This window comes from Oncorhynchus mykiss, chromosome 17, assembly GCF_013265735.2.
Source record: "Oncorhynchus mykiss isolate Arlee chromosome 17, USDA_OmykA_1.1, whole genome shotgun sequence".
NCBI classification, from domain to species: Eukaryota; Metazoa; Chordata; class Actinopteri; order Salmoniformes; family Salmonidae; genus Oncorhynchus; species Oncorhynchus mykiss.
This window is the reverse complement of record NC_048581.1, coordinates 44,769,476-44,795,078: the sequence shown is the minus strand read 5'-3', so window position 1 is coordinate 44,795,078 and position 25,603 is coordinate 44,769,476. Positions and strand designations below refer to the sequence as shown.

The 25,603-nt window shown below is 42.1% G+C and overlaps 1 protein-coding gene across 1 annotated transcript; it reads right to left on the bottom strand.

Annotated features, from left to right (window-relative positions):
- Positions 1–138: 138 nt before the first annotated feature.
- Positions 139–25,603, bottom strand: LOC110493938 (solute carrier family 41 member 1). Its single transcript, XM_021568555.2, has 10 exons — positions 24,926–25,603; positions 16,745–16,852; positions 16,077–16,148; positions 15,535–15,679; positions 14,912–15,058; positions 11,007–11,151; positions 10,545–10,624; positions 8,334–8,468; positions 5,777–5,925; positions 139–1,298 (listed from the first exon to the last, which is right to left on the bottom strand). The coding sequence occupies exons 1-10, from the start codon at positions 25,118–25,120 to the stop codon at positions 1,116–1,118; spliced, it is 1,359 nt and encodes a 452-aa protein (XP_021424230.1). The 5' UTR covers positions 25,121–25,603; the 3' UTR covers positions 139–1,115.

The following is a 25,603-nucleotide window of genomic DNA, read 5'->3' as shown; positions in this document are numbered from 1 at the left end:
TGCATCTTGCCTATGCCGTTCTGTACCATCACTCATTCATATATCTTTATGTACATATTCTTTATCCCTTTACACTTGTGTGTATAAGGTAGTAGTTTTGTAATTGTTAGGTTAGATTACTCGTTGGTTATTACTGCATTGTCGGAACTAGAAGCACAAGCATTTTTCTATACTCGCATTAACATCTACTAACCATGTGTATCTGACCAATAAAATTTGATTTGATTTAGTAATGAATGGGACAAGACGGGAAGCGTGTCTTAGCCAGTCGAAATAATGAATCAGCTGGCATCATTTTTATGGTTATATACAAATAAATGTAAATTGAAACAAGGTCAAACGAAACCAAGTGCAGCTAGTTTTCAGGCTTTCCAGCTTCAGTTTGAAGTGATTGTGTTAGCTGTGTTGTTGGCTAGCTCCTCTGAACAACAGTGGCCTGAGCACATTTCTATGCCTGGCGAAATCGTACCTCATTAGCTCATTGTTATGGATGTATCCAAATAAATGTCTTTTGAAAACAGCTTAAACAAATGCAAATGCAACTACTTTGCTGTTGTTCTGGCTGCACTTTTTGACTTGACTGTAAGTTAGCACTAATTGGCTAGCTAGCAAGCAAGGAATAAGAATGTTGCCAGTCAGTATGGCAGTGGAACATTTAGAACGAACGACTGGGTCGCGTCTCTGGCAATCGAACCGATAGAACGGCTTGGATAGTAACCCTAGATTTATGTCGGGATTATATCTTGTAGAAGGATGAAATGGTATGAATAAATTCATGAAAATGACGTTTTTAATTCATATATGTCAATCATTATATGAATATGTTGGTAACCTGTTGTATAAAAGTGATAATGTTCTCGAAGCCAGTGTATGGAGGATATATTGGCATTTCGTCTCGGGCCTAACAACAACCCTGCCAATATAGCCTCTGAACATTGTCTTCTCTGGCATTATCAATTAAATATGACCTGAACAGAGTTCCTTATGGATGAACAGAACAACATATAATACGTCAGCATAACTGACATATAACTACAATAGCTAAATGTCTCTATTTGAATATATTCAATAAGACCATGTTGGACAGAAATAGGCTGATGGATTAGCCCCTTCTCTCAAACCCCCTTCATCCCAGAGGAAATGCCCAATAGAACGGCTCTGAATGTCAGGGCCAGGAAGCCGGTGCCCAACAGGTCCCCCAGAGCCGTGAGGTACGGGATAGAGTAGTTGTCCGGGTCCAGCCCCCGCCGCCACATCCAGCGCATCATCAGGTCAGCCGTGTATAGCAGAATCACCACCTGAGAAATAACAATAAACACATTACAGTGGCAAGACAAAGTATGTGAACTCTTTGGAAATACCTGGATTTCTGCATAAATTGGTCATAAAATTTTATCTGATCTTCATCTAGGTCACAACAATAGACAAACACAGTCTGCTTACACTAATAGCACACAAACAATTAAACGTTTTCATGTCTTTATTGAACACACCATGTAAACATTCACAGTGTAGGGTGGAAAAATGATGTGAACCCTTGGATTTCATAACTAGTTGACCCTCCTTTGGCAGCAATAACCTCAACCAAATGTTTTCTGTAGTTGCGGATCAGACCTGCACAACGGGCAGGAGGAATTATGGACCCTTCCTCTTGACAAAACTGTTTCAGTTCAGCAATATTCTTGTGATGTCTGGTGTGAACTGCTCTATTGTGGTCTAGCCACTGCATCTCTAATTGGTTGAGGTCAGGACTCTGACTGAGCCACTCCAGAAGGCATATTATCTTCTGTTGAAGCCATTCTGTTGTTGATTTACTTCTGTGTTTTGGGTCGTTGTCCTGTTGCATCACCCAACTTTTTGGCAGACATATATCCTAACATTCTCCTGAAAAATGTCTTGATAAACTTAGGAATTCATTTTCCCGTCGATGATAGCAAGCTCTCCAGGCCCTGAGTCAGCAAAGCAGCCCCAAACCATGATGCTCCCTCCACCACACTTTACAGTTGGGATGAGCTTTTGATGTTGGTATGCTGTGCCTTTTTTTTATCCATACATATTGTTGTGTGTCCCTTCCAAACAACTCAACTGTAGTTTCATCTGTCCACAGAATATTTTGCCAGTAGCGCTGTGGAACATCCAGGTGCACTTTTGAAAACTTTAGACGTGCAGCAATGTTTTTTTTGGACAGCAGTGACTTCTTCCGTGGTGTCCTCCCATGAACACCATTCTTGTTTAGTGTTTTACGTATCGTGTATCGTAGACTCGTCAACAGAGATGTTAGTATGCTCCAGAGATTTCTGTAAGTCTTTAGCTGACACTCTAGGAATCTTCTTAACCTCATTGAGCATTCTGCGCTGTGCTCTTGCAGTCATCTTTGCAGGACAGCCACTCCTAGGGAGAGTAGCAACAGTGCTGAACTTTCTCCATTTATAGACTATTTGTCTTATCGTGGACTGATGAACATCAAGACTTTTAGAGATACTTCTGTAACCCTTTCCAGCTTTATGCAAGTCAACAATTCTTAATATTAGGTCTTCTGAAATCTATTTTGTTCAAGGCATGGTTCACATCAGGCAATGCTTCTTGTGAATAGCAACTTCAAATTTTGTGCGTGTTTTTTATAGGGCATGGCCGATCTAACCAACATCTCCAATTTTGTCTCATTGATTGGACTCCAGGTTAGCTGACTCCTGACTCCAAATATCTTTAGCCTAGGGGTTCACATACTTTTTCCAACCTACACTGTGAATGTTTAAATTATGTATTCAATATAGACAAGAAAATACAATAATGTGTGTCTATTGTTGTGATTTAGATGTAGATAAGATCAAATTTGATGACCAATTTTTCCATAAATTCAGGAATTCCAAAGGGTTCACGTACAAAAACATATGTATTCTTCACACTACCAGCATCAACTTATTTTTGCTTGTGCAAGTATTCATCCCCATTTTCAAAGGGCCTCTCTTGTCGGACATCTACAGTTGAAGTCGGGAGTTTACATACACTTAGGTTGGAGTCATTAAAACTTGTTTTTTCAACCACTCCACAAATTTAAGTCAGCAATTTAAGTCAGCAAGTCAGTTAGGACATCTACTTTGTTCATGACACAAGTAATTTTTCCAACAATTGTTTACAGACAGATTATTTCCCTTATAATACACTGTATCTTAATTTCAATGGGTCAGAAGTTTACATACACTAAGTTGACTGTGCCTTTAAACAGCTTGGAAAATTCAAGAAAATGATGTCATGGCTTTAGAAGCTTCTGATAGGCTAATTAAAATAATTTGAGTCAATTGGAGGTGTACCTGTGGATGTATTTCAAGGCCTACCTTCAAACTCAGTGCCTCTTTGCTTGACATTATGGGAAAATCAAAAGAAATTAGCCAAGACCTCAGAAAAAAATTGTAGACCTCCACAAGTATGGTTCATCCTTGGGAGCAATTTCCAAATGCCTGAAAATACCACGTTCATCAGTACAAACAATAGTACGCAAGTATAAACACCATGTGACCACACAGCTGTCATACAACTCTGGAAGGAGACACGTTCTGTCTCCTAGAGATGAACATACTTTGGTGCAAAAAGTGTAAATCAATCCCAGAACAACAGCAAAGGACCTTGTGAAGATGCTGGAGGAAACAGGTACAAAAGTATCTACATCCACAGTAGTGGAGTCCCATATTGACATAACCAAAAAGGCCGCTCAGCAAGGAAGAAGCCACTGCTGCAAAACCACCATAAAAAGCCAGACTACGGTTTGCAACTGCACATGGGGACAAAGATCGTACTTTTTGGAGAAATGTCCTCTGGTCTGATGAAACAGAAATAGAACTGTTTGGCCATAATGACCATCGTTATATTTGGAGGAAAAAGGGGGAGGCTTGCAAGCCTAAGAACATCATCCCAACCGTGAAGCACTGGGGTGGCAGCATCATGTTGTGGAGGTGCTTTGCTGCAGGAGGGACTGGGGCACTTCACAAAATAGATGGCATCATGAGGTTGGAAAATTATGTGGATATATTGAAGCAACATCTCAAGACATCTGTCAGGAAGTTAAAGCTTGGTCGCAAATGGATCTTCCAAATAGACGTTGACCCCAAGCATACTTCCAAAGTTGTGGCAAAATGGCTTAAGGACAACAAAGTAAAGGTATTGGAGTGGCCATCACAAAGCCCTGACCTCAATCCTATAGAAAGTTTGTGGGCAGAACTGAAAAAGCATATGCAAGCAAGGAGGCCTACAAACCTGACTCAGTTACACCAGCTCTGTCAGGAGGAATGGGCCAAAATTCACCCAACTTATTGTGGAAAGCTTGTGGAAGGCTACCCAAACTGTTTGACCCAAGTTAAATAATTTAAAGGCAATGCTACCAAATACTAATTGAGTGTATGTAAACTTCTGACCCACTGGGAATGTGATGAAATAAATAAAAGCTGAAGTAAATCATTCTCTCTACTATTATTCTGACATTTCACATTCTTAAAATAAAGTGGTGATCCTGCCTGACCTAAGACCGGTAATGTTTACTTGGATTAAATGTCATTAATTGTGAAAAAATGGATTTGAAATGTAGTTGGCTAAGGTGTATGTAAACTTCCGACTTCAACTGTATTACCAAACAAGCGCTCCTCTGTTCCATTTTATGCCACTGTTTTGTTCATACTGGTTGGAACTGAACGATTAAGCTTTGGTTATGTTCATGGAGCAATGCTGAGAAGAAGAACTGATACAGTAATTTGGCAACACTGGGCCTGACAACCCACTGTGTATGCTGGACTTTAGTCAAACCCAATCTTTATTGAGCAGTAATCATTCCATTGCCTCTAGGTTTAGATCTTGTTTTGTCTACGTTCTAGGTTTAGATAGTTACTATTACACATATGCTCTTGTACAAGTACGCACATTTATATTACATATGGTTTTTGTAAGCCACATCTGTCTGTTGCTGTATACGGTGTATAATTATATTTATACGTCCCCTACTGATAAGCGGCTATCAGGTTTACACTGAAAAGTTGCAAATGACAACACTGGTCATTTCAACTGTACTGAAAAAGACCATTTGATGTGATAAACAGCAGGACTAAAACACTGTTGTGTTCTAGACAGACGTGTCAGTCTGTTGGTCGACCTGTTTCAGCAACATGTGGTTTGAATTGCAGCGCTGGAGTTTGGCCAAGCAAGAGGGCTGAAAAACTGTAAATCTTTTTTATGAAACATTTCTACTAAGGCCATTGTTTGTCTTGACGTGATAAAGTCATCCAAATGATTTTCTTAGTGTACACCTATGATTCCCTGGACTCAAACCCTCCTTAATGTGTGAGATCCGAACAAAAAAAGAGGTGTCGAGAAAATAAGCATTCCTCCATGAAACTGACCTAACTTTTTCACAAAGTTCACAGGTTTATGGCAATAAAGGTGTCCTACGTTCTTGTTGCAGCGTGTCACTGTGGAATAACTAGGTTCAATGAAATTACATAGAATAAAATACTATAACTAACACAGGGGTGTGAAACCCATTTTTCCCCAGAGGCCACACTGAAAATGCACCATTATCATTTCTAAACAATTCCTATTTGGTTTCTATCATTGAAGTTTATAAACCCAAAAACCTAAATAAATAATTGCACTCTAATTAATTATTATTATGTCCATATGTCAGCTATAGATTTTTCAATGTACAGTATGTCAGCTGTTACAGTAAGAGTTGTATACAGTCTATGGTTTAGCTAGTTTAATGCCTGTGGTACATATATATTTGACATCTGACCTGTAGCAGGGCTGCACACAGGTATAGGCAGACGAAGGCAGACGTGAGGGCGCCGTGGCCGCCCTTCAGTAAGTGGATGGTGTAGAGGAAGAGCAGGTGACCCGGAACCACCAGGAAGACCAGAACTCTGGCTGACTTGGAGTTGACCCCTGTGGATGTAAACAGGAAAATTCGAGGACTTAAAAACGGTTTGGATTAAATGACAGCACTCTTGGTAAATTAATAAAAAATCATCTAAAACTTTAAAAAGTTAACTATCTTATTACTGTCTAGGTCGGAGGAAGTGTGCAAGACAACTGCTATGGGTAAGTAAAATTGTGTGTGGATGTGTGCAGTCGTCAAATTGGGATTTTGTACTGTTTGTGCTACTTTTGAAGTTTGTTTTGACTGATTAGCTGAGGAGCTGAAGGTCAGGCAAGGGTCAGGGCAGTGTTGTGTCATGTTGTGTGTTCGTGTGGGTATTTAACAATCTCTATTTACAGTTGAAGTCGGAAGTTTACATACACCTTAGCCAAATACATTTAAACTCAGTTTTTCACAATTCCTGACATTTAATCCTAGTAAACATTACCGGTCTTAGGTCAGGTAGGATCACCACTTTATTTTAAGAATATGAAATGTCAGAATAATAGTAGAGAGAATGATTTATTTCAGCTTTTATTTCTTTCATCACATTCCCAGGGGTCCGAAGTTTACATACACTCAATTGGTATTTGGTAGCGTTGCCTTTAAATTGTTTAACTTGGGTCAAATGTTTTGGGTTGCCTTCCACAAGCTTCCCACAATAAGTTGGGTGAATTTTGGCCCATTCCTCCTGACAGATCTTGAGTAACTGAGTCAGGTTTGTAGGCCTCCTTGCTCGCACACGCATTTTCAGTTCTGCCCACAAATGTTCTATAGGATTGAGGTCAGGGCTTTGCCTCCAAACATAAAGATGGTCATTATGGCCAAACAGTTTTTTGTTTGTTTCATCAGACCAGAAGACATTTCTCCAAAAAGTACGATCTTTGTAACCATGTGCAGTTGCAAACCATAGTCTGGCTTTTTTACGGTGGTTTTGGAGCAGTGGTCTGCTTCCTTCCTGAGTGGTATGACAGCTGCGTGGTCCCAGGGTGTTTATACTTGCATACTATTGTTTGTACAGATGAACGTGGTACCTTCAGACGTTTGGAAATTGCTCCCAAGGATGAACCATACTTGTGGAGGTCTACAATTTTTTTTCTGAGGTCTTGGCTGATTTCTTTTGATTTTCCCATGATGTCAAGCAAAGAGGCTGAGTGTGAAGGTAGGCCTTGAAATACATCCACAGGTACACCTCAAATTGACTCAAATGAGGTCAATTAGCCTATCAGAAGATTCTAAAGCCATGACATCATTTTCTTGAATTTTCCAAGCTGTTTAAAGGCACAGTCAACTTAGTGTATGTAAACTTCTGACCCACTGGGTCGTATAAGTGAAGTGATCTGTCTGTAAACAATTGTTGGAAAAATTACTTGTGTCATGCACAAAGTGGATGTCCTAACCGACTTGCCAAAACTTTGTGGAGTGGTTGAAAAAACAAGTTTTAATGACTCCAACCTAAGTGTATGTAAACTCCCGACTTCAACTGTAGATGTCCGACAAGAGAGGCCCTTTGAAAATGGGGATGAATACTTGCACAAGCAAAAATAAGTTGATGCTGGTAGTGTGAAGAATACATATGTTTTTGTACGTGAACCCTTTGGAATTCCTGAATTTATGGAAAAATTGGTCATCAAATTTGATCTTATCTACATCTAAATCACAACAATAGACACACATTATTGTATTTTCTTGTCTATATTGAATACATAATTTAAACATTCACAGTGTAGGTTGGAAAAAGTATGTGAACCCCTAGGCTAAAGATATTTGGAGTCAGGAGTCAGCTAACCTGGAGTCCAATCAATGAGACAAAATTGGAGATGTTGGTTAGATCAGCCATGCCCTATAAAAAACACGCACAACATTTGAGGTTGCTATTCACAAGAAGCATTGCCTGATGTGAACCATGCCTTGAACAAAATAGATCTCAGAAGACCTAATATTAAGAATTGTTGACTTGCATAAAGCTGGAAAGGGTTACAGAAGTATCTCTAAAAGTCTTGATGTTCATCAGTCCACGATAAGACAAATAGTCTATAAATGGAGAAAGTTCAGCACTGTTGCTACTCTCCCTAGGAGTGGCCGTCCTGCAAAGGTGACTGCAAGAGCACAGCGCAGAATGCTCAATGAGGTTAAGAAGATTCCTAGAGTGTCAGCTAAAGACTTACAGAAATCTCTGGAGCATACTAACATCTCTGTTGACGAGTCTACGATACACGATACGTAAAACACTAAACAAGAATGGTGTTCATGGGAGGACACCACAGAAGAAGCCACTGCTGTCCAAAAAAAACTTGATGCACGTCTAAAGTTTTCAACAGTGCACCTGGACAAGTTTTAAACAAGTTTTAATGACTCCAACCTAAGTGTATGTAAACTTCCGATTTCAACTGTATGTGTGTGTTTGAAGTTGAAGTGTGTTTTGACTGCTGACCTGAGGAGCAGAAGGTCAGGCAGGGGCCAGGCCAGTGTTGTGCCATCTTGGAGGGCAGGGTCCCAGGCATGCTCCAGTAGTGGAGGTAGGTGGAGATGCGGCTGGCCTGGATGGCCACCAAGTTACCTCCCACACCTGGGTGAAGGGATGGAACAGAACAATCATTGGAAATAGTTTTTTTTTTTTCAGGGATCATTTGTCGAAATGGTCTGTTACATATTTAGGCTTGAGCTCTGGGTTTAATAAATGATAGGTATTTTCAAGGTTATGAAGCATCTTTAAGGTAATTGTAGGTAGTTTTGGTTTTCTGCAACTTTTTATAGTTCCTCAAGTAGGGCTTGTTCGGCTGTAACTGTAATGGCATATCTTTAAAGTGAGTTCGTGCAAAGAGAGCATGATCTTGTATCCATGAGATTATACTGCTTCTCTTCAAATCAGAGAAGTATTAAACGTGTGGTAGCAAGCACAACGCTACAGGTGTTGTTGAAGACTGTATCATCCAGTCATGAAAAACTCAATATGGTCCTTATAATCTTAACAACATTCTCACTCAGAAACATGTGATGGGATGATGAATGCATATCTTATTGCCTTGGGCGCATCTCTCCGAGCGGAATACAAACATGTCTAATAGCCTTGAGCGTGTCTCGCTGTAGTTCCCTGCAATAGCTCTTAAAATTACATTCTCAACAGCCATGCTTCCACAGCCAACAGCTAAGTCTTGCATATTATTGGATGGGGTTGAGAGGAACGGAGAGAGGAGGAGAGGGAGAGAGTGATTGGAGAGACAGGAGAAAGAGAGGAAGAGAGAAATTGTGAGGGAGGCAGAGGGAGAGTGGTGAGAGAGACATAAACAGTGATGGAGGGAGAGAGAGAGAGAGAGAGAAAGAAACACTGAATGGCAATGCAAATGTACTTCCTGTCTTGAAATGCAGATAAAAGTGGAAACCTTTGGTATCGCTAGCTGAGGCTGGAAAATATGCAGAATAGAGGAAATCCGAAGCAGAGAGTGCATAGTTGTCATTCTAAACAGGCTGAGGTTTATGTAAACCCTATTGTTATTCCTCTCCAGCGATGGTGGCTAGCCATGGGTAACAAACATCGCCATACTAAGAGTCTTATTTACAGAAGATGTGGGAACTTCAATTACTTTCCTCCTTCCCCTCTGATGTTCTGACTAGGCTGCTGAGTGGTTTAAATTAGCGTCCTTTTATTCCGTATAAGTAATGAACATCTCGGGAGGCCTCGTAGTCATGGCTTTCAAGACTCATAATGCATTTATAAGTGATATTCTTCACAATTAATGGGTATATGTCACTAATTTAAATGGTCAAAAATGGCTGTAAATATCACAGACTAGGCCTTTAGTGACATGGCACTCTGCAACTTGTGTGAAAACCAACTTATGACTAATGAAATAAATGTTGATGCCATTTAGATGCTTTGCATTAAGCCGTTGTGCTTTTGTAAACAATCACACAAATTATAGTAATTTACTGTCATACTTCAAAGACTGTTTAAATAGGACAAGATCCCACGCCCATCTATTTTGTCATACGTCATATATCTCTCTACCAAGAAAACCAGATGTTGTCTTTGAGGGAAAAGAGTACCAGATTTGACATTTAAGCTTACATAATATCTTACAGTAGTGGACAGGCTAAGGATAACAAACATATGTAAAGTAATGCTGTGTTTATAACAATGAGACCAATTAAGCTATGGCTTCTCGACTCGAACCCATTTCCCAACATGAGCACAAATGAGATTTAATGGTGGCTTTACGAGAGACATATTTAGTAATGGTAAACAGCATTGCAAAAAAGGTTAAACCTGTTTCTAGTTTTTCCCATACCCCACTGGGCACAGACGTAAGTTCAACTTCTAGTTTTGATTTACATTTGGTGGAGTTGTCAACAAACATGAATTCATCGTGAAATCAACAACAATGTCACCATATCATTGGATTTAGGTTAAAAGTTGTGTTCAAAAAAAGACTAAATGCCCTTATGTTGACGACTTTTTGCAAATCCAATCAGTTTTCCATGTTGATTCAACCAGTATTTTCCCAGTGGGACAGCTGTTTCTCAGGTGGTTTCTTGAGGATATTTGTTAGTTAGGAAGAAGTAGGAACTATTCAACATTCAACATTGAATTACACACAGGTCCCGCCCTTTCATTTGTTTGAGGAGTAAGGTTCAGTACACTCACCGTTGATTACTGGGGTGAACACTGCCATGCCCTCAAAGTTCGGGTCGCTCACGGTCTTGTCCAGAATAAGGCCTCCGATACTGTGGTTTAAAAGGACACAATGGGACACAAACGTCACTTAACATGTCCAAAGCCGAAAGTTGTCATAATAAATTATTTTTTAAATTATCTGCACTGATCTGAAAGGAGAGGATAGATGAAAGCGATATGGTGCATGGAAGCCTACTGAGAAGTATATTTTACTTGTCCAGTTATATCAAATCAGTTTAGATAAAGGTGAGGAAAGAGGAAGCGATTAAGTCCTTCAAGATGCACTTTAAGTGTGTATACTGCACGGTTGTCTCCTTGAAGGAAACTAGTTGGAAACTGGAGTCTTTCGTAGATCACTAATAGAACATTGATTGAATATTGATAGAATGTTGATTGAATAACAATAGATTGTTGAAAGCCCCAGGCCTTTACCTGCTGATGGACATGGCTACGATGACGGGCTGCCACCCAGACCTCAGGACCTCTCTAATTGGCGGAGAGCGCCGGGCAATGACCACCCACAGCGGGATGAGAACCAGGAAGAATCCACACACCAGCACAGGCAGGTACCACATCTCTGGAAGATAGGACAGGTAGCGAGTGTGTGTGAGAAAGTGAGCACATTCCACATACACAGGTATAAAATAAGAAAATGTGTATCTGGAACACACCCAATGCACTGTGTTAGACATGTATCAAGCAGACCTGCAATAGCCAGCAAAACTGAATGTTATGACTATAACTACTGTTCCCTGAAGCAGGGAAACTAGGTACAACACAACTATGGGGAGTCGTACTTACGCCTGACAAGGGTAATGAAATCCGCGCCTGGCTGGAAGCCCAGCCTTCCACAGGTGATAAGCCGAGGCTCGGATTCGTTCCTTTAATTCATTTCCCCATAGTTGTGTTGTACCTCGTTTCCCTCCTTCAGGAAACAGTAGTTATAGTCATAACTTTACATTCCTTTTCAGTCGGTACTCTTGGTACAACACAACTATGGGGAAAGGAAATCCCGCGCCAAGCCGGACCCAATGGACACCAAGTTAAATGGCCCATGGCATTTATACAGGGCTATTAAAGGCCCAGTGCACTACTTTTGTGAAAAAATTCTTAATATTCATTTATTTTTGATTTTCCAGGGTGTGCTGCTGCCCTCAGCACCCCTACTTCCGGCGGCTATGCCTCATAGGGACTAGTGAGCTACAGGCAGGAATCAGCAATGAATCCCAGAAATGAGCCACCTATGGGGAGGGGTGCCTCCTTGTGGACAGAGAGCAAACCTATTACTCTCACCCTGGGTACCTTCCGCCCCTAGGCAGGTAGCCTAGGGGCGGCAGGTAGCCTAGGGGCGGCAGGTAGCCTAGGGGCGGCAAGTAGCCTAGGGGCGGCAAGTAGCCTAGGGGCGGCAAGTAGCCTAGTGGTTAGAGCATTGGGCCAGTAACCGAAAGGTTGCTAGATTAAATCCCGAGCTGACAAGACAAACATCTGTCGTTCTGCCCCTGAACAAGGCAGTTAACCCACTGTTCCTAGGCCGTCATTGTGAATAAGAATTTGTTCTTAACTGACTTGCCTATTTAAAGAAAGGTAGAATAAAATAAATAAATACTTTGTGCTTCCTTGAGACTGTATAGCTTGCACAAAGCCCGGGCTCTGGCGATGGCTGATGCCAGCAGCATACCACCCTGCATACCACTGCTGGCTTGCTTCTAAAGCTAAGCGGGGTTGGTCCTGGTCAGTCCCTGGATGGGAGACCAGATGCTGCTGGGAGTGGTGTTGGAGGGCCAGTAGGAGGCAGTCTTTCCTCTGGTCTAAAAAAATGTCCCAATGGCAGTGATTGGGGACACTGTCCTGTGTAGGGTGCTGTCTTTCGGATGGGACGTTAAACGGGTGTCCTGACTCTCTGAGGTCATTAAAGATCCCATGGCACTTATCGTAGGGGTGTTAACCCTGGTGTCCTGGCTAAATTCCCAATCTGGCCCTCAAACCATCACGGTCACCTAATAATCCCCAGTTTACAATTGGCTCATTCATCCCTCTCCCCTATAACTATTCCCCAGGGTCGTTGCTGCAAATGAGAACGTGTTCTCAGTCAACTTACCTGGTAAAATAACGGATAAATAAATAAAGTACCCCGTTTGGGCTGTAACCAAATGTAATGTTTTTGTGGAGGGGCGCACTGGTCCCTCAGACCCGTGCTCGGGGGCTTCTTCCTTATCGGAGGTGCACGCAAGCCCCGCTTCCTCCACTCCCTCCCACTCCAGGAATTGGAAATAGGAACGAGTTGCCATAATCCTGGGGGAAAGCTAGGAAGTTTCATTCACCAGAAGTTGTTTATGCTAGATGACTTTAGCCAGGAGATGTTTTAGTCTAAGCTAGGCTAGATAGCCTCTTTGACTGCAACAAGATCTGTTTAGAATAACCAAGCGACTTAATGCTACATATATTAAACAAGAGAGCTACCCTAGCAACTCCACGTGGGGTGGCAGGACTAGTTTGGCGAGTTAGCTAACCTGGCTAGCACGCTATGCAGCACTTGTTTAGCTAGGCTGTTCTCGGAAGTCTGCATAGGACCGGATCACTGAGGTAGGACCGGACCCATCATTGACAATTCTAGGAAGAGAGGCAAGCGGTGCTTGACCGAGGCAGACACAGGCAGCAACGGGTACCTACCAAATTTGCCACCCTCTCTCTTTGAGTAGCCTCCCATAACTGGCGACAGCAACCGCGTACACCACAACCAGGCAGACAAGATATTTGCTCCAACCAGACCCAATCCATCTCTGCGTCCCGCAACTCAGACTCAGCCGAGGCACAGGCACCAGGAAGAGGAAGTCACTATCAGAAACACCAAACCACCTCAAGAATGCTACACGATTGTCAAGAGAACCTGCGCCTTGGACTTAGGGAACAGTTCCAGCCGCGGGCAAGCCACTGTTACTGACCTCATCCCCTAGTCCCGCACACAAACATACAAGGCAGCATATGTGAGTATCTTTATATTCATTTGGGCATGGTCGTGAACCCAAACCTGGCTTGTTATCCTGTCTTTTCGGTCGCGTCAGCGATCTTACTCTTTGCTACAGCCAGGCCAAGCAATACGAAGAAAAAGTCATTGGTTTGTGGTTAGGAAACTAGGAGAACAAATACAAAAACTCCAGCCCACAAAGCACAGGGGGTGAGCACGCACTACCACAAAATGTTCCCAAAGGGTTTGTTTTTAGTCGTGTGAATCGTTGCTGCTCACGTCGAAGTGAAGAGCAGAAGAATTAAAGGAATTAATCCAAGCCTTGGGCTTGTCACCTGTGGAAGGCGGGGCTTCCAGCGAGATGCAGATTTCATTGGCCTTGTCAGGCGTAAGATTTTTTATTCACTGCAAAGGTCAAACATATTTTTTATTGCCTGGTACGGAAATTAAATGTAAAATGAAATAACAATGAAGTAATGTAAAATATCTACTTTATGATCATAGTCTATTCCAGCTGGAAACAATAAGAGATCAGTTTTAAATCAACTCTTTTCTACCAAGCACCTGGGCTTCTGTCTGATTCTTTACCCTTCTCCTCAAAGTGTGCAGTCATTAATTCCCCTTCATGGACTGGTGTAAAACATATTGTGGAAACTCCATCTAGTCTAGCCCATGCCCGTGGGGTGCTGTTGACGGAGGTGCAATCGACAGAGGGGGTTGCTGAGGAGTATTTTTCTCTGCTCTGCTGACAAGTATTTTTCTCTTTTCATACAGGAGTAATAAAGGTAATAAAAATTATAATTTAGTAGGGACATTTAAAAACAAACAATTTATTAATCAGGGGGTGCTGCAGCACCCTCGTCACTCCTACTTCCCGTGGCTATGGTCTAGTCCATGCATACATTAATCCAATACTTTTAAATCCATGAGGGGGGAACAAGTGCCCATTTTGGGAAGAAGTGTAGGGAATCGGAACCTAGGCATATGAAAATAGCTCTACCCAGAGCCATATATTTAATATAATAATGGCTCTGGCTCTACCTAGGCTTAGCTTAATATTGCATCCAGTCCTGGCAATCTTCAAGATGGGTCTAGTCAGTGGTAGGTGTGAAGGTTAAGATAATAAAAAAAAGCCCACATTTTAAGGAAATCAGAGATTCAAACGTCCTTTTGTACTTTAACAGGTTTTTTCCCCGACAGGACAGTATGAAGTGAGGGGCACAGACAATGAAGGAGGAATGACAGGTAGGAAGGACACAGACAGCGGCCGAGCCGAGGCTGGAACATAAGCATAAGTGGTCCGGCTGTTGAGAGAATTACAGCTCGACAGGATTCCGGCACATTCCAGTTATTCTATGGCGATTGATCTGACCTTTGAACCTGAAGAGGAAGCTGCTGACCCCGGCCAGCAGAGAGAGGGTGATGAGGTCACCCAGGCTGGCGGCGATGGGTGTTGCCACATTGTCAGGGTTGATGCCAACCTTCCTGGAGCCGATGATCACTCCCACCATCACTAGTCCTACCGATACAGAGAGTGGACACACATACTATGGCCTACTGTCAATCTAAAATAGAATCATATATATCAAAGTGCATATTTAGTTTTATTTATTTATTCAACCAATTCAGCAGGACAACTCTTAAGGTTTGTAGGGTTCCTGACTGTCATCTATTGCCAAAAGATAGAAAAGATCACTCTCAATTTCCGGTATACCTAGTAAATATACAGCTGCTAAACATCGGAACAATCGAAGTGATGACATGGTGTAGCAATCTTCACTAATGAGCCCTGATACAATTCTCACAAAGTGGCTTAACCATGGGTGGTATATAGGATTACTCTGGCGCAATGGGTAAGGTGCTTGCCTTTCACGCTAGCAACCTGGGTTCACTTTTCCATTCCCTACAATTCTACCTAGAATTACTGGTGTCAGTCAGAGCTTGTATATCAGCTAGTGGCAAGTATACTGTTGTGCTTTTGTTACGTTGACCTACCCAAGGACAGGGCAGCTACAAAGGCTGTCGTGACACTACTGCCACATAGGACAGCAGCCTGTAGAAAGTCTACACGACCCCTGGTCAACGCACCCAACCCCACTGCGGCTACCGCAGCCAGGAAACCCACCACTGTTGCCTGGACCTATGGAGGAAGAGAGAGGGGGAATAAGAAACTGGCAGTGAAAGAAGGGGGAGAGAGAGAGATAGGCAGGGAGAGGGAAAGGGAGAGAGAGGGAACAGGTGAGTCAGCAAGGGAAGGGTATGGGAGGCAGGAAAGGAAGGAGGGAGATCGGGGGGGAAAGGTTAGAGTAAGGGAGGGAAGAGGAGAGAGCGAGAGAGAGAGAGAGAGAATGAAGCATGGTACTGAGACATGTCATTGCCTTGATACAATGACACCCTCTTGTGCCCTCTGTTGGATTCACAGATAAACTCACTCCATGATAACTTGTGTGGTTGACTGTACATGCTAGCCAAAGTGACAGCACTGGTTTGATAAAATGCCATTGGCTGTGTTTGTTGGACGGAGACGTCGGTGTCACCTGAATAAGAGCCAAGTTGCTACACACCATCCTCCACTGCTGCTTCGGGTCATCCATCTGCCCAGTGTTCGCCTGATAGGGAGGAGGGGGGGGGGAGTTGGAGAGGAAAAGTGGTGAGATATAACATTTCAATTAAATTAAATAGAATTTTATTGGTCACATACACATATTTAGCAGATGTCATTGTGAGTGTAGCGAAATGCTTGTGTACCTAGCTCCAACAGTGCAGTAGTATCTAGCAGTGTAGTATTATCTAAAAATGATTCACAACGATACATACATCTAAAACTAAAAGAATGGAATTAAGAAATATATAAATATTAGATAGAGCTATGTCGGCATACAGTAGATTACAGTAGAATAGCATACAGTATATATGAGAGGAGTAAAGCAGCACGTAAACATGATTTAAATATTATTAAAGGGACTAGTGTTCCATTATTAAAGTGGCCAGTGATTCCAAGTCTTTGTAAACATGGCAACAGCCTCTAAATGGTTGTGTGTGTGTCTGTGTGTAAAATAATGCTCAAATTTAATTTGAGCATTAAACATGTCGTGCCAGCATTGAGTGTGTGTGCGTCAGTGTCTGTGTGTGTGCATGCGTGCCTACGAGTGTGTGTGTGCATGCGTGCCTATGAGTGTGTGTGTGGCAATGTGTGTCCACTCACTGCTGTAGACAGTCTGGATGCCAGTGTCATCTCTAGGTTGCCTTTCAGTCCCACCAGGGCTGGCACCAAGATAAACACCTCTGTGATCTCCTTAAACACCTCCCAGTGCTGAATAATACACAATTAAACACTAGCTAGTACTGAAACATACTACTCTGAATAATATCCATACAAACTTGCCAGTGCTGAAACATTCACAATGATCTCCTTAAACACCTCTCAATGATGAAACATCCCAATCCCTCCCAATATATTTTCTGCTAGACTGATTGCCAGATATACAGTACTTGTGCTTTAGCCAACTGTTTGCTCGTTGTCATGCCAAAACAGAAAGGAGTTGGCTCAAGCACAAACAGATCTGGCAAGCAGAATAATTCACTGTAACAGGACATGATTAATATTGGTATTATATAATCTCTTTATTCAGATTAAAATCATTCTCTGTTGCTGTTGTCATGACTCTCCTGGTCAAGGATCCAAGGCCTCAGAGGTGGGGGGCTGGGACAGTTTTATGACACCTTCACACCCTGTCGTAAATGGTTTTTAGTGTTCCTGGCACATTAACTAAGCCATGCCCCTAATGAGGTCAGAATAGTGTGTCCGTGTGATGGAACCGCCTTTCCGACCAGAGTGCTTAAATGGACTCGTCAAGAATGAACATACCATGACAGGAGATGTGAGACCATGGTCCACACATTGAAATGTTTGGAAACTCTGAAAACCAACACGAGATGAGAAGATAACCTCCACGACGAGGCTAAAAACATTCACAGTCTGCAGCTGTGCATGTAAAAGTGGTCCTAGAAATGACTAAAGACAAGGTGGAAAGGAATAAATCCCATCTTAGACAATCACTGTTGCATCTGAGCAGCGGTTCTATTTAAACACCACTACCAGAGAAGCTCTACAACTAAGAAGGACATTGAAACCTCTGGTGGACAAGCCGAGCCTTGCACCGACGCTGAGACGATCGCCGAAGTGTGAACAACACTAGTCCCCATAGAGTGGTTGATTGGTTCAACAGAGATAGACAACGAAAAAAGACATCTATGCGTAAATATATACATTACATTTCTTATCCGAATGGGCAGTGGTTCATGAGCAAAGTATTATTATTACTTTGAGGAGAATTACAGAATGTATCCACAATAAATGTCTCTTTCTCTATCTCTCCCTTGCCCCACCCACTCTCCATATATCTTGTCAGTCCACTAGGGACTTTTGTCTCATGATAGAGTGTACAGTGCCTTGCGAAAGTATTCGGCCCCCTTGGACTTTGCGACCTTTTGCCACATTTCAGGCTTCAAACATTAAGATATAAAACTGTATTTTTTTGTGAAGAATCAACAACAAGTGGGACACAATCATGAAGTGGAACGACATTTATTGGATATTTCAAACTTTTTTAACAAATCAAAAACTGAAAAATTGGGCGTGCAATTTTATTCAGCCCCTTTACTTTCAGTGCAGCAAACTCTCTCCAGAAGTTCAGTGAGGATCTCTGAATGATCCAATGTTGACCTAAATGACTAATGATGATAAATACAATCCACCTGTGTGTAATCAAGTCTCCGTATAAATGCACCTGCACTGTGATAGTCTCAGAGGTCCGTCAAAAGCGCAGAGAGCATCATGAAGAACAAGGAACACACCAGGCAGGTCCGAGATACTGTTGTGAAGAAGTTTAAAGCCGGATTTGGATACAAAAAGATTTCCCAAGCTTTAAACATCCCAAGGAGCACTGTGCAAGCGATAATATTGAAATGGAAGGAGTATCAGACCACTGCAAATCTACCAAGACCTGGCCGTCCCTCTAAACTTTCAGCTCATACAAGGAGAAGACTGATCAGAGATGCAGCCAAGAGGCCCATGATCACTCTGGATGAACTGCAGAGATCTACAGCTGAGGTGGGAGACTATGCCCATAGGACAACAATCAGTCGTATATTACACAAATCTGGCCTTTATGGAAGAGTGGCAAGAAGAAAGCCATTTCTTAAAGATATCCATAAAAAGTGTTGTTTAAAGTTTGCCACAAGCCACCTGGGAGACACACCAAACATGTGGAAGAAGGTGCTCTGGTCAGATGAAACCAAAATGTAACTTTTTGTCAACAATGCAAAACGTTATGTTTGGCGTAAAAGCAACACAGCTCATCACCCTGAACACACCATCCCCACTGTCAAACATGGTGGTGGCAGCATCATGGTTTGGGCCTGCTTTTCTTCAGCAGGGACAGGGAAGATGGTTAAAATTGATGGGAAGATGGATGGAGCCAAATACAGGACCATTCTGGAAGAAAACCTGATGGAGTCTGCAAAAGACCTGAGACTGGGATGGAGATTTTGTCTTCCAACAAGACAATGATCCAAAACATAAAGCAAAATCTACAATGGAAGGGTTCAAAAATAAACATATCCAGGTGTTAGAATGGCCAAGTCAAAGTCCAGACCTGAATCCAATCGAGAATCTGTGGAAAGAACTGAAAACTGCTGTTCACAAATGCTCTCCATCCAACCTCACTGAGCTCGAGCTGTTTTGCAAGGAGGAATGGGAAAAAATGTCAGTCTCTCGATGTGCAAAACTGATAGAGACATACCCCAAGCGACTTACAGCTGTAATCGCAGCAAAAGGTGGCGCTACAAAGTATTAACTTAAGGGGGCTGAATAATTTTGCACGCCCAATTTTTTAGTTTTTTATTCGTTAAAAAAGTTTGAAATATCCAATAAATGTCGTTCCTCTTCATGATTGTGTCCCACTTGTTGTTGATTCTTCACAAAAAAATACAGTTTTATATCTTTATGTTTGAAGCCTGAAATGTGGCAAAAGGTCGCAAAGTTCAAGGGGGCCGAATACTTTCGCAAGGCACTGTATGTGTATTCAGTGTTATTATTTAGTTAGTTAGTAAATAAATAATACAATTAATATGTGTAGTATTGAATAATCAGAAAATACTGTTATTCTTGCAGATTCAATTAGTCTGCAACGTTCAGAATGAGAATGATATGAGGTTATGATTAATAAGTGACTGTTATTGATACATACAGTGGGGCAAAAAAAGTATTTAGTCAGCCACCAATTGTGCAAGTTCTCCCACTTAAAAAGATGAGAGGCCTGTAATTTTCATCACTTCGACTATGACAGACAAATTGAGAAGAAAGAAAATCCAGAAAATCACATTGTAGAATTTTTAATGAATTTATTTGCAAATTATGGTGGAAAATAAGTATTTGGTCACCTACAAACAAGCAAGATTTCTGGCTCTCACAGACCTGTAACTTATTCTTTAAGAGGCTACTCTGTCCTCCACTCGTTACCTGTATTAATGGCACCTGTTTGAACTTGTTATCAGTATAAAAGACACCTGTCCACAACCTCAAACAGTCACACTCCAAACTCCACTATGGCCAAGACCAAAGAGCTGTCAAAGGACACCAGAAACAAAATTGTAGACCTGCACAAGGCTGGGAAGACTGAATCTGCAATAGGTAAGCAGCTTGGTTTGAAGAAATCAACTGTGGGAGCAATTATAGGAAAATGGAAGACAGGAAATGGACAGGAAATGGAAGACATACAAGACCACTGATAATCTCCCTCGATCTGGGGCTCAACGCAAGATCTCACCCCGTGGGGTCAAAATGATCACAAGAACGGTGAGCAAAAATCCCAGAACCACACGGGGGGACCTAGTGAATGACCTGCAGAGAGCTGGGACCAAAGTAACAAAGCCTACCATCAGTAACACACTACGCCGCCAGGGACTCAAATCCTGCAGTGCCAGACGTGTCCCCCTGCTTAAGCCAGTACATGTCCAGGCCCATCTGAAGTTTGATAGAGAGCATTTGGATGATCCAGAAGAAGATTGGGAGAATGTCATATGGTCAGATGAAACCAAAATATAACTTTTTGGTAAAAACTCAACTCGTAGTGTCTGGAGGACAAAGAATGCTGAGTTGCATCCAAAGAACACCATACCTACTGTGAAGCATGGGGGTGGAAACATCATGCTTTGGGGCTGTTTTTCTGCAAAGGGACCAGGACGACTGATCCGTGTACAGGAAAGAATAATTTTCAAATAAATTCATAAAAAATCCTACAATGTGATTTTGTCTGTCATAGTTGAAGTGTACCTATGATGAAAATTACAGGCCTCTCTCATCTTTTTAAGTGGGAGAACTTGCACAATTGGTGGCTGACTAAATACTTTTTTTGCCCCACTGTATATATATATATTTATATATCTTTAGAGTTTAATTTGGGAGATGGTAACTCATGAAAAACGTATTCCGTGTTGCCCCAAATTCCTAATGACTTAATTGTTACATTATTAATTTAATTGGGTAACAATTAAACATAGTTAGTTTATAAAATAAATACAGTGATCAGATTAATGCAAGTCACCTCACGACACTGTTATCATCTCATAATAATCTAATAACTATAATCTGAAGATTAAGGTTATAGTGAAACTAAAATACTCAGTATGTTTTGCTATTTTGCCTTGATATAAAGTAACTATTATGAGTTACAGGTAAATGTTTGAATGAATGTATTTTCCGTCTCCCCCCCACACACACACACATTTTTGTCATTTCCAATTAAAATGGGGGGGGGGGGAGTCAAAGTGACTCCCAACCCACCAACCTATTCCATTATTCAGGGAGTTAGTCATGCCATGCAACTGCTGGGATCTTTCCAAAAGGTTAACCAGGGAAAGAGCTATTGCGCTGCTCTACTCTTATCTGCCTCTATGTCCTTTTGCTATACTACTAGCTACACGCACTATGCCTTTCTGCATGTCTTACAGAGTATACTTAGAAAAAAAATACAAAAAGAGTTGTCATCTCCAAAATGTTCCATGAGGTATAGCCACAAGTACCCTGAGTCCCAGATCTTATTGTGCTGTCTTGCCAACTCCTATTGAAAATAACATGTGAATTGGCAAGACAGCATTTTTTATACAATCCATCTTGAAACACCTATATTTAAATAGGCGTCCTTTGTTTTTAGTACAAGGAGTCGAGCTACGACGTCCGCAGAGCCATCAAACAAGCAAAAGGACAATACAGTGCATTCTGAAAGTATTCAGACCCTGTGACTTTTTCCAAATGTTGTTACGTTACAGCCATATTCTAAAATGTATTAAATATTTTTCCCTCATCAATCTACACACAATACTCCATAATAACAAAGCAAAAACGTTTTTATTTTTTTTTGCAAATTTATTACAAATTAAAAACTGAAATATTACATTTACATATGTTTCCAGACCCTTTACTCAGTACTTTGTTGAAGCACCTTTGGCAGTGATTACAGCCTTGAGTCTTCTTGGGTATGACGCTACAAGCTTAGCACACCTGTACTGTATTTGGGGAGTTTCTCCCATTCTTCTCTGCAGATCCTCTCAAGCTCTGTCAGGTTGAATGGGGCGTGTCACTGCACAGCTATTTTCAGGTCTCTCCGGAAATGTTTGATTGGGTTCAAGTCTGGGCTTTGGCTGAGCCACTCAAGGATATTTAGAGACTTGTCCCGAAGCCACTCCTGCATTGTCTTGGCTGTGTGCTTCACCTTCACCCTAGTCTGAGGTCCTGAGCGCTCTGGAGCAGGTTTTCATCAAGGATCTCTTTGTACTTTGCTCCGTTCATCATTCCCTCGATCCTGACTAGTCTCCCAATCCCTGCTGTTGATAAGCATCCCCACAGCATGATGTTGCCACCACCATGCTTCACCGTAGAGATGGTGCCAGCTTTCCTCCAGACGCATTCTGGAGGTCAAAGAGTTCAATCTTGGTTTCATCAGACCAGATGAAACCAATCTTTCCAACTATTGTTTACAGACAGATTATTTCACTTATAATTCACTGTATCACAATTCCAGTGGGTCAGACGTTTACATACAATAAATTGTCTGTGCCTTTAAACAGCTTGGAAATTTCAAGAAAATTAGTCTTATGGCTTGGGGGTAAAAACTGTTGAGAAGCCTAGACTTGGCACTCAGGTACCGCTTGCCATGCGGTAGTAGAGAGAACAGTCTATGACTAGGGTGGCTGGGGTCTTTGACAATTTTTAGGGCACCGCCTGGTGTAGAGGTCCTGGATGGCAGGCAGCTTAGCCCCAGTGATGTACTGGGCCGTACGGACTACCCTCTGTAGTGCCTTGCAGTCAGAGGCCGAGCAGTTGCCGTACTAGGCAATTAATCAACCAGTCAGGATGCTCTCGATGTTGCAGCTGTAGAACCTTTTGAGGATCTCAGGAACCATGCCAAATCTTTTTAGTTTCCTGAGGGGGAATAGGCTTTGTCGTGCCCTCTTCACGACTGTCTTGGTGTGTTTGGACCATTCTAGTTTGTTGGTGATGTAGACACGAAGGAACTTGAAGCTCTCAACCTGCTCCACTACAGCCCTGTCGATGAGAATGCTTGGTCCTACTTTTCCTTTAGTCCACAATAATCTCCTTAGTCTTGGTTACGTTGAGGGATAGCTTGTTATTCTGCCACCACCCGGCCAGGTCTCTGACTTCCTCCGTATAGGCTGTTTCGTCGTTGATCAGGCCTACCACTGTTGTATCGTCTGCAAACTTAATGATGGGGTTGGAGTCGTGCCTGGCCATGCAGTCGTGGGTGAACAGGGAGTACAGGAGGGGACTGAGCACGCACCCCTGAGGAGCGCCTGTGTTGAGGATCAGCATTGTGGATGTGTTGTTACCTACCCTTACCACCTGGGGGGAGGCCATTTGTTTTGTACACTGCTGATACTCACTCTTTAAAAAAAAAAATCTATGCAGAGACACTTCACCCTTACCTACATGAACATATTACCGCAACTAACCTGTACCCCCGCACACTGACTCGGTACCGGTACACCCTGTATATAGCCTCGCTATTGTTATGTTATTGTGTTACTTTTATTTTTATTTTTTTACATTAGTTTATATGGTATTTTTTTTTATTGAACTGCACTGTTGGTTAAGGGCTTGTAAGTAAGTATTTCACGGTAAGGTCTACACTTGTTGTATTCGGCGCATGTGACAAATAAAGTTTGATTTGATTTGAACCGATATGAGTGACAAGAAAAAGGGGAAAAAATAGGTCACTTTTTCAGGTCTAATGCACCCCCTTTTCATCAGAATTGTTCTAACTAAAACAATAAACCTGCATAATATATTTTCTTTCTAGAGGAAGTCTTTACATATTTTACATCTAGGTAAGGAGTTTCGTGCTTGAAGAAGGATTTTTTTTGTAAAGTTTGATAATGTGCACTAGCTTATTAGTTAGCTAGCTAGCTAACTGAGGAATGCAGTCGCACACACTTCATATTAAACAAATGGGGTGTTAAGTGAAGAACAATGCACACAACACTTACTGCTTTACCAAGCTAGCTATCTGGCCACTGTAGCTAGCAACATTGTAATTAAATCATAATGGATTAGTTTCGATGTAGCAGCTGCTTGTAGCTGGCTGCCGAGAGTCAATGCAGTATCTTTACTTTACCTAGCTAGCACAACAGCTAGTTAGCGTATCATGCTAACATTAGCCAGATAGCTAAACATTTATCTAAGGCCTGTATGTGATTATGGAGAGTGAATTCAATTGTTTATTTGTGATCTTGCCATCTGGCTATTATCAACAAGGGCAAACTGTGTGCAGCTAGCTAGGTAGCTAGCTAACATTGACTAGACCATATAGCAACACACATAAACGTGCATTGCCAAACAACTCTACTTCCACCTTCTGGTTTGGGGTATCTTAACAAGGCTGGGTGGCTGACGACTTCAAGGTCTTTGCTGTGTAAACATAAGAGATTGACTGCCGACACTGTTCAGAAGTGTTAAGTACTGTGGCAGACAAACCGGTGTGTCTGAGATTTAAAGGGATCAGTGTGCCATTTTCTAACCCCACCGGTTCCCACCACTGGTGGGCTATTGCTGATACAAAGCAATGTAACAATGTAGGTGCCCAAACATCTGTGGAGCTGCACCTCTCTCACCTGTTTTTTAGCTTAAATGCAAGGGGATTTACAACACATTACGTCATGCCCTGATACACACAAATATACTGTTTCAAACCCTAAAAATAGGTAAAGAAAAGACATGCATACATGGATATTGTTCACAGATATTACATACACACACATGCACACAAATGTACTTTACAAGACACACAAACACAAAGTTAGCCCATACTTGCACCACGTCCATGACTATGCCCGCTGCCACCATGCCCAGGCCGGCCACCAGGAAGGGCAGTAGGATCTGGGCTGCGATGAGCCAGGCACTCTCGGGCAGGTAGCCATAGGGGGAGCGGGTCAGCTTACAGGTGAAGCCTCTCAGCTTCTTCCCTTGGTAGCACAGTTCCAGCTCCAGATGGGTGACCACCATGGTCTCAGCAGGTCCCAGTTACCCCATCTCTTCCTGTGAAGACGAGTAGGGGTTTAGGGAGCGACACCTGACCCTTGTCACACTAACCTCCAGCAATCTCCACCACTAATATCTCCTCTATGGTAAACTTTATAGTTTAGTTTCGCGAGTGGAAGTTTCTTCAGAGGAGGGAGGCCTGGCTTTGACGACAACAAGAGGAGGGCAGGAAGTTCTTCCAGTCGACAGCAGCACGACGCCTTTTGAGTCACAGTTTGTTGCCTTAATGTTCTGAACGTGAAGTAAATGTAATGACAGTCTGTTGTCGTAATGTTCAAAAAGTAACAGTTCAGCTGCTGCCTAACGCTTTTCCCCAAGGTAAAGAATCCGGAGAGAGCCCAGAAAAGAAGAAGAGGGCATTTGACGAACCTCCCTCCCTCCTCTTGTCCTTCACCTGTCGCTCTCTCTTGTGCTTCTGTCTTTAGCCAACGTTACTAATATAACAAA

What these genes read in the sequence shown, in the direction of transcription:
- LOC110493938 (XM_021568555.2), bottom strand. Translation starts at nt 25,120, where the DNA reads ATGGTGGTCACCCATCTGGAGCTGGAACTGTGCTACCAAGGGAAGAAG. An exon ending in GCAACTTGGCTCTTATTCAG is followed by an intron (nt 15,680 to 16,076) that starts GTGACACCGACG and finishes CTTCCTCCATAG; the next exon opens with GTCCAGGCAACAGTGGTGGG. An exon ending in TGTGTGCAGCCCTGCTACAG is followed by an intron (nt 1,299 to 5,776) that starts GTCAGATGTCAA and finishes GTTATTTCTCAG; the next exon opens with GTGGTGATTCTGCTATACAC.